This window comes from Petaurus breviceps, unplaced genomic scaffold, assembly GCF_028583685.1.
Source record: "Petaurus breviceps papuanus isolate PSGF00001 unplaced genomic scaffold, PetGlider_PUasm1.0 91041, whole genome shotgun sequence".
Lineage (NCBI taxonomy): Eukaryota > Metazoa > Chordata > Mammalia > Diprotodontia > Petauridae > Petaurus > Petaurus breviceps.
In genome coordinates this window covers 622,887-631,962 of record NW_027187400.1, presented here as the reverse complement: position 1 = coordinate 631,962, position 9,076 = coordinate 622,887, and the positions used below count along the sequence as shown (strand labels likewise).

The window sequence follows — 9,076 nt, the reverse complement described above, 5'->3', positions numbered from 1 at the left end:
AGTGCCTTCCAGCTCTGGCGTTCTCAGAGTGATAATGACATCTTACCTTAATATAGCATTAGACGTTTAGCTGTACATTCATTATCTCATTTAATCCTGACAACCCTGGAAGGCAAACAAGGGCAAATATTATTATCACCATTTTACAGGTGAGGAAACCGAAGCTCAGAAAGGGGAAATGACTTGCTTGTCCACTTTGCACATTTATTTAGTGACAGGCTGGGGATTGGAGCCAGGCTCTTCTGATTACCTGGCAGGTGCCCACTCCCCCTCCCACCACTTCGGCTGGCTTCTTTTTCAGCCGGAAGCTGTTGGGTTAGGCAATAGGAAGATTTCCCCCCTTCCCCTGCCTTCCCGATTTGAGATCTGTGAGGTTCTGGGGAGGGGAGGTGAAAGACAAAGTGGCATTTCCGCAACTCCCCTCACCCCTTTCTCATCTAGGAAGAGCTTCAGAATCTGGGGGATGTGCAGGCAGTGGGTCAAATCTGCAAATTTCTCTCCTCCATTCTAGCCCCCCTCTCCCCCGTCAGTCTGCCTATCCCTGCCTTAGTTTTTATCCGTGTCTGTCTATCTCTTTCTCTGTCTCTCTGTCTTTATCTGTGTCTCTCTATCTCTGTCTCTCTCAGTCTTTATCTGTGTCTATCTCTTTCTCTGTCTCTCTCTCTTTCTGTCTCTCTGTCTTTCCCCTGTTGCGCGGCACTGGGCACAAACGCAATGTCAGAGCTGGCTAAGATTCTAGATGTCATTCTAGTCCAAGCCCTCTCATTTTTACCGAAAGGATAGTTAGGGCCCAGAGAGGAGAGAGAGATTTACTAAGGGAAACCTAGTGCATCAATGGCAGAGCCTGGATTCATCCATTTATTCCCTGTCATTTGAAAACCCCAGTTCCTTAAGCGCTCAGTGATTGGCACTGAGGATTCACAAGACCAAACAAAGGACTTGATTCGGGTCCTCAGGGAGCTTACTCTCCTTTGCCGCCGCTGTTGTTCCTTGACAGTAGAGAAGACAGATATGTAAATACATGTAATTGTGTAGTACTAGCTAGGTAGTGTTGGAGTCAAAGGGGAGGAGCGCCAGCCTAAGTGCTCTCGGAATAGTAGGAGAGAGGGGACTACCCAGGGTGGCAAAACCAGCCCAGTATCCGCTCCCCTACTCCCAATCTCCGCCTGGACCCGCCCGGGAGCCGCCCTGGGATCGCCAGGTGAGCTTCGGAGTGCCCGGCTCTCTAGCGCCCCCGAGGCGTCGCGGGAAAGGGCAGAGCGTGGAAGGGGGTGTGGGAGGGCGGACCGAGGGACTTGCGGAGGAGGAGCCCCGAGGGCTCGGCAGGTAGGGCGGCGGGGGAGGGCGGGGTTCTTCGCGGAGCGAAGCCGGGGACCGTGGCTCCGCGCGCCCGGTGGGCGCAGAAAGAGCGCACGCCCCAGAGTCGGTCCGGAAAGCTGAATTTGAAGCCGTCACCATGGGTGCCTGTTTAGGGGTCTGTTCCCTGCTCAGCTGTGTAAGTGACTTTCTTCTGTCCTTCCCCACCGTCATCCCCAGTCCTGGGCTCCTTTCTTCTCTTCCCGGTTCCTTTACTCTGTGTCCAACACCTAGTTTTTGCGCGACTACAGCCCGATGCCCCTTCCCTTGATCCGGGGTCCCTTCCTGGAGTCTCCCGACTCCTGCTGGCTGGACTCCGTCTTCCTCGCTCGGGCTAGACTCCTTGTTTACCCTGAGTGAGCCGGCGGTGCCCGAGCAGCTGGCTGCAGGTTCTCGTGTTACAGGGTGAATGAAGACTGCGCTCTGCGCCCTGGGGTGGGGTGAGGCCCCAAATAGCTTGAAGGGAGGGAGTTCCTTCCGCGCCCTGCCCCCCTATACCCTGGTATTTGGGGTTGGGGGTGAAAGGCAGGACAGGGATTGGGGGAGGGGTGACTGGTTCTCGGGTTACAGGACAGAGAGGGTGTTTAACTCCCTGACAGCCCCGTACACCGCTATGATGGGATTTGGGGGGCTGGTCTGGTAGTGGGATTGGTGGTGGTTCCGGAGGAGGAGAGTTTTAGAGTGGTCTGGCAGGAAGGGGAGGGGGTGCGGGAGCGAGATTCAGGGTGGTCTGGGGGGGAGTCTAGGAGTAAGTTTGGGGGTGGTCTGGGAGCAGGGTCGTTAAACGGGATGTAAGATTAACTTTTTCAAAGAAAGTCAGAGCTGGAAGGGAATGTTGAATTTTGAGTTTTGAGGCTATTCTCCCCCCCCCCCCCTTTATTTTACAGGGTGAAGGGGAATACAAAGGGGCGGGGTCTGGAGTGGTGTTGGGACTGATTTTAGAGGAGCAGGGTTGGGACTAGAATGAGAAGTTCCTTTTGGAAAGTCAGATCTAGAGGTACTTTATGGATCTTGGGAAGCAGCGGGGAGAAAAAGCACTTCATTTGGAGACCCAGGAGCTGGGTTCAAATGCAGACCGACTGTTTTGATTAAGCCTGTTAACGTCCTCCCTGCCTCAGTTTCTTCCTCTATAAAATAGGGGGATTGGGCTGGACTATCTTAGAGTCCCTCCCAGCTGACTCTTTGATCTAAACTATACCTTTGGGAATATGGGAGTGGGGCTTTGTTGTGGGAAGGGGTGAAAATTGGGGCCTACCCCTGAACAAGCTACCAAACCTACTTAAGTCTCATTCTCAGTCATCAGTGGACCACTCGTCCCCGTTGAACTATTCCTCTCAACCTCAGAGATCAAACGGAACCTAGGGGAAACCTGGTCCCTGAGCTGTTGGGGGCAGAGAAGCCAAACAACCAGCTGGTGGCTCTGAGACAGTCAGAGGGCCACTTGGACTGGCTGCCCCTCAGACTAGATGCTTCGGACCGGGCCTGGGCTTGTAAGAATCTGTTGCTATTGTGTCCAAAGCTTTCTGTAGGTGGGGGAAGGGGAATGCAGGGACAACCTTTTGGGGGCCCAGTTTTTTAAAGAAAGTCCCATCATGCCTAGAAATGGGGGGCTCAATTGGTGGAAAGCAGAGGGGGACCATTCATTCAGTTCCAGCCAGGGTAGGCTTTGGCTCTAAGCCAAAGTGTCTTGGAAAATGTGTCTGGGAAAAAAACAGCCCCTGCACTCCGGCTTTTAGCTGAGTGAAATAAATCCCCCTCTTGTTAGCCCCAGGCCCAGAGGGCAAGGCTGTTCCTGAGTTTCTTCCCCTTCCCAGCCGGGCCTCATTAAGTCTTTCTGGGGTTTATTCTTTCCAAGTCCAGCCCACCCTTTCCTCTCCACAAAGAAGAGGGCTCAGGGTGTTCTTCCTGTTGAATGGAAATTGGGGAAGGGGGGGTGGCAGATTTTTCCTTTTTCTTTCCCTGCTCAGCCTCATCCCCTCTATCCCTTAGTGTGGGGGGAGGAGTCAGGCTCTCCAGCTACACGGCCATTTTCTAGGGGTTGTGGGAAGGCTGAGAATGGGCTGATCCCTGACTGGCCAGGGTGTGTAAGACCTTTGTTTCCTGGGGTGGGAGAGACTACCAGGAAATAATACACTCAGGGTGGTGGTGGTAGTAAGGGGGGGGGGGGAAGGGGTTGTGTGTGTATGTGTGTGTGTGTTAGTGTGTGTGAAGGAAGCTGGTGAATCATGGAGGATTGGCCCAGAGAAGGTGGCCAGTGCCAGTCAGCACAGGAGAGTGGAAATATTTGCTGTAGGAATGAGTCTTGTAAAACTGTGAGGCAGGATTGTGTCTTATTTTTCACCTCCCTTTTTCGTGCCTCCCTTTCACCTTCTATCCAGCATCCTCATTCCAGAGGCACAAATCTCTGAGGGTGAAATGGGTTACTTTTGCCAGTCTTCACACAGAACTTTTTAACTCCTAACTCCCATGATGCCTTTGTACAGGCTGCCTCACCAGGCCTGGAAAGCACTTCCTCCTCACCTCTGCTAAAGTGAAAAACTTCCTGATCTTCCTTCCCCTCCTCCTTCTCTTCCCCCTTCTCCCCTTCTTTTTCCTTCTCTTTCCCCTCCTCCCCCTCTTCTTTTTCTTCCCTCTTTTCCCCTTCCCTCTCCTCCGCTTCTCTCCCCTTCCACATCCCTTTTTTCCCGTCCTCCCTCACCTCTCCCTCCTCTTCTTTCCCCTCCCCTTCCTCCTTTTTTCTCTCTCCTTCCCTTCCTCCTTCCCTTCCTTGTCCCCTTCCTCCTCCCCCTTCTTAAATTCTCTTGGATTTATTTTGTATAAATTCATGTTTATAGAGATTATAAGCTCTTTGAGGACACAAACAGAACCTTTTGAATTTATACCCCCAGAACCTGGCAGGGTGCCGGGTATTTATGAGGCATTGAATAAATGTTTTTGTTCATGTGTCTGACACAAAGCTGGGAAGGCTAACAACCATTTTGGCTTTTCTAAGCTTGCTCTCCTTCAGCTAATATTCTCTTTGGGATCCTGCTGTTGGATCCATCATGGGAGAGCCTTTGGCTCCCTGGAGTCATTCTAGGGACCTTTCCTTAAGACTCAAGGTTTTCACTTTCTAAACTTTTCCTGCTCACTGATCCCATCTCTAACCTCCTGACTTGCCTCGAAGAGCTTTGGAGCCTGATTAGTTCTTTAAAGCTCAGAGATCTGCCACTCTTTTAATAATTACCTTACCCTTCCTCTGTGACCTGTATCTAAGCTAGATGTACTATTCTGGAATTTGTTTCCTTTTTGTCCCACCTGGTCCATCCTCCACATCCCTAGGCTGAGTTTTCCAGAGTTTATTTACAAAGGAAGAAATAGTGTACAAATTCAGAAGGAACATATCAGGAAAAAGTAGTAAGGTGTGGATAAATGAAAAATACCTAGTCAATGACCAAATATTTATTAAATGTTTAAGCAGCTATGTGGCTCAGTAGATAAAAGTCCTGGATTTAGTTAGGAAGACCTGAATTCAGATCCTGCCTCAGATACTTCTAGCTATGGGACCCTGGGTAATTCACTTCTGTCTGCCTCAGTTACCTCATCTATAAAATGGGTATAATAATAGTTCTTGCCGCCCAATGTTTTATTTGGATTATGTCTGTAAAGTGCTTTCATAGCCTTAAAGCACTTAGTAAACTAAGTTGTTTACTGTGTTCCAGGAACTGCTTTTATATGCTGGGAATACAAGGACAAAAGTGAAAACTTCTGCCCTCTAGGAGTTTACATTCTCTAGGAGTTAAGGGGAGTCATTCCTGACCGACTCTTTGTGACCCCTTTTGGGGTTTTCTTGGCAGAGAGTGGTTTACCATTTCCTTTTCCAGCTCATTTTACAGATGAGGAAACTGAGGCAAACGAGTTTAAGTGACTTGCCCAGGGTCACACAGCTAATAAGTGTCTGAGGGCTGGATTTAAACTTAGGAAGATGAATCTGATCTTATTCACTGCCACACTTATCTAGCTGCCTATATACATGTAGGAGACCGTTGTGGTTATTTACCCTTCTTTCCTTCAAGAGGACCATAACATCAGAGATTAAGTACCAAGAAGCCAGGTGTGGAAGATGGTGGCATTTAAACTGAGCATTCCCTTCGAGGGTGGGGAGAAGGAGAAGGCAGGAGAATAGGCAGCTGGTGAAAAGGATAGATGGCATTTGGATCTTCAAATTTCGACTTTCACTACAGTTTTCCAGCCTGAGCCCCACCCTCATGGGTCCCTCTAGGGCAGGATCTTCTTGGATTACTGGTGAGAGTGGTGCCTTTGAAAAGGGGCCTGTGGCTCTCAGAGAAAGTTAATCCTTTTTGTTACATTTTCTCCATCACTTAAATCTAAACAAACAGCAATAAATCAGTCCCTGATTTGTAGCATTTGCAGATTTCTGAGATATAATTGTTCATAGTGAACATTGAATACTTTACTCACCAGTTGGAGCTGGCTTCAACACAGCTTTGCTTCTAACACCCCAGAATACCCCTACCCCAATTTAAGGGCCGAGAGTGCTAGGTCAAACTCATGGGTCCATGCATTCTGAACCCTGTTTTCTTAGAACTCCTGAAGACTTCTGATTGTATGGTGCCCTTAAGTGTTCTCCCCATAGTCCTATGACTGATTCTTTTCATTTCCCCTACCTAGGAAAGATAAGACAAAGTCACGAAAAAAACAGATGAATGGGTACAGTCTTTATGCCACTTCAAGAATAAAAAATGACACCCCTCAGGAAAGACCAAATGACAAATCCAGAATGAAGGAGGGCTGAATCTAATAAGAAGAAATTTAATAGTGACAAATATAAAGTCCTATGTTTGGCCTTAAAATAAAATACCTGCACAAATACAAGATTGGGGGAGGTATAACTAAGCCCTTTATGCCCAGGACCTGGGGGGTTTTAGTGAACTGAAAGCTCAATGTGATTCCACAATGACTGTGCAGTCAAGGAAAAGGTCCCTGAGCTAGTGGGACTTTGATTTTTACAGGGTCGATTGGAGGATCATAGCAAGAAGGGAATCTCAGAGGTCATCTATTCCAAACCTCTTGTTTTACAGATGAGGAACCTGAGAGGGAAGGATAGGACAACTTTAGAACTGGACCAGACTTTAGAGCCTTACAGAGAAGGAAATTGAGGCCTAAGAGGTTAAATGACACTGTCACCGAGGCAGTCAGCATCAGAGATGAGATTTGAAACCAGATCTCATTCTAGGGCTCTTTCCACTGTATGGCCCTAGGCCCCAGCTGGCTGTCTGAGAGCTCCATGAGATCCTATATTTAGGACTGGGAGGAACTTTAAAGGCCATCTGGTCTAATACCCTCAGTTTACAAAGAAGAAAATTGAGATCCAGAGAGGTTAAGCAACTTACCAAAAGTCACACAGGGAACCCAGTTATTGTGACAAGACAGAGCTTCATTAGTGATGTAATTGAATTTGAAGAGGATTTTTGATAACATAGAGTTGCTGAAATCTAGGAGACCAAGGCCATTTAGGCTGAAATTTGGGTCTCGACTCAGAGTTGAATTGGAAGTCTGACTTTTTTCGGGAGGATGGGGGGGGGGGTAATATAAATCTATTCTTTTTATTGAATTTTATTCAGAGTCTAGGAACTTATATAAGCTTCCAGTACTTTTTTCAAATATTTTGGTTTTTTTCCCAATAACATGTAAAAAATGTTTAACATCCATTTAAAAAAATTTTGAATTCCAAATCATGTTATATACAATGATTCAGCTCTATACAGCGGACATTAAGTATAGATAAATGATGCAGTACTTGCCCCCAAGAAACTTACTTTCTCCTTAGGGTTACAATATGTATTACAAAACCTCAGAGCTGAAAAACATGGTCAGGTAGGCCAACCTGTACTTTGATGAGAATTCATCCTCTCTGTGGAAATATGTTTCGCATGACTTCATATGTATAATGGGTAACACATTTCTTGACTTTGCAATGGGGAGGGGAAGGGTGGAAGAAAGGGAAAGCATTTGGAACTGAAAATAAGAGTACCTCGCTACCCAAACATACCCAAATAATTATCCAGTATTTTCTTATTTGCTAAGGGGGAACCCCCGTTTCCTCTGGCAGCTTGTGCCCTTTGGGATCTGTCCAGTGGGACAGGAAGTTTTCTCTGTCATCCAGGCTAAATTCCTGTCTCTGCAACTTCTAATTCAGCCCTCTGGGGCCAACCTGAACATGGCTAACGCTTCTTCCATGTGACAGCCTTCTATAAATGTAAAGACAGCTGTTCGATCCCCCTTCTTTTCTCTAGGCTAAACATACCCGTTATTTGAACTCAAATTTCACTATCTAAAAGGCTCAGTAGTTGAGATCAGATAGCATAAATATGTAGTAGACCCAGTTGATGGGCTGTGTTGCCTCTAGCAATGCTCTTTGGTCTCACTCTAATCTCTAGTCCCTCCTCTCCTTCTGGCTTCCCTTTTTCTGCCTCAGTTTTGACTTTATAAATTGGCTAGTTCAGCTATATACTGTTCCCCACTATTTGCTCACCCCCTGGTCCTCTCTTCATTCATGAGTTGCCAGGTCCCTGTCCTGGGTTACCCCTGCTCTCTGTTCACCTTCTCCCTTCCTACTCCCGAGCTGCTGGATGGCATTGGAAGGAGTCTTCTGATGGACCAGCTGGGTCCACTGCATACTTATGTGTCTAAACTCAGACGGTAAAGCATCTAGGTAGCCAGACCTGAAGTCAAGAAGACCTAAGTTCAAACCCAGCTTCAGATATTTACTAACTGTGTGACCCTGGGCAAGTCATTTCACCCCGTTTGCCTCAGTTCCCCATCTGTAAAATGAGCTGGAGAAGGAAATGGTGAAGTTCTCCAGGAGCTTTGCCAAGAAAACCATTAAGAAAAGTGGCAAAGAGTCAGATATAGCTGGGGTGACTTAGCAACAAAAATCTCAGCTGGAGTTTCATTCTTCCTCTTAGATTTTCAGTGGAACTCTGCACAGCAATGCTTCCAAGCCTTCTGCTCAAGCCCCCTACTTCCTACTCTCTGTTTACTCTCTTGGCAGAGGATTTTACCTGTTTTACTTGGAATATTGAGGCTATCTGTCATGAGTTCCCTCTTTCACTCTTAGTCTTCAACTCAAAATGCTTCTATGTGGTCCTCCCAGGCCCCAGGCTGATGAAGAGTCGGCCCTTCCCCTAGTCTGGGCCTGGCTATTTACTTAGGCCCTTGTTCCCACCCCCTCCTGTCTCCTCTGTCTGAGAAGTGAATAGAAGGTCATTTGAGAAAGGGAAGAACACTAAGGACAGGAGAGATTAGGGAAGGCTTTTCAGAGGAGTTGACAGCTAAGCCAAGCCTTGAAGGAAGGTCAGGATTCTGGTGGCAGAAATGAGAAAGGAGTTTATTCTGGGTATGGAGGACAGCTTGTACACAGGTGTGGAAGTAGGAGATGGAATGCCAGGTTGTAGGAAGGGCTCATAGTCTTCCTTGCATGGAATTTAAGGAATATAAAAGTGGTACCATGAGATAGGTCTGGAAAGGTAGATTGTGGAAGGCCTCGAATGCTGGGCTGGGGAACTTGTATTTCATCGTTCATCGTAGAGGCAATGGGGAGCCCCTTTTAGCTTGTTCTTATCCCATCTTGCCTCCTAATTTGCTTTGTGACCATGGGCTAGCTACTTCCATTCCCTGGGCCTCATTTTCCCTATTTGTAAAATGACTGTATTGGACT

At 47.4% G+C, this 9,076-nt stretch overlaps 1 protein-coding gene across 3 annotated transcripts in view; it reads left to right on the top strand.

Moving 5' to 3' along the window:
* The first annotated feature begins 1,090 nt into the window (after positions 1-1,090).
* The window catches only part of SERINC2 (serine incorporator 2), a 28,398-nt gene continuing 20,412 nt past the window's right edge, over positions 1,091-9,076 (top strand). For 2 of the 3 annotated variants that reach the window (XM_069079322.1, XM_069079323.1), the window contains exon 1: positions 1,289-1,495. In XM_069079322.1, the coding sequence (XP_068935423.1) occupies positions 1,457-1,495 (39 nt within the window). In that variant the 5' untranslated portion in view covers positions 1,289-1,456. Of the gene's footprint in view, positions 1,202-1,288; positions 1,496-9,076 lie in introns of those variants that run through there. The other variant, XM_069079325.1, reaches the window with a different exon arrangement.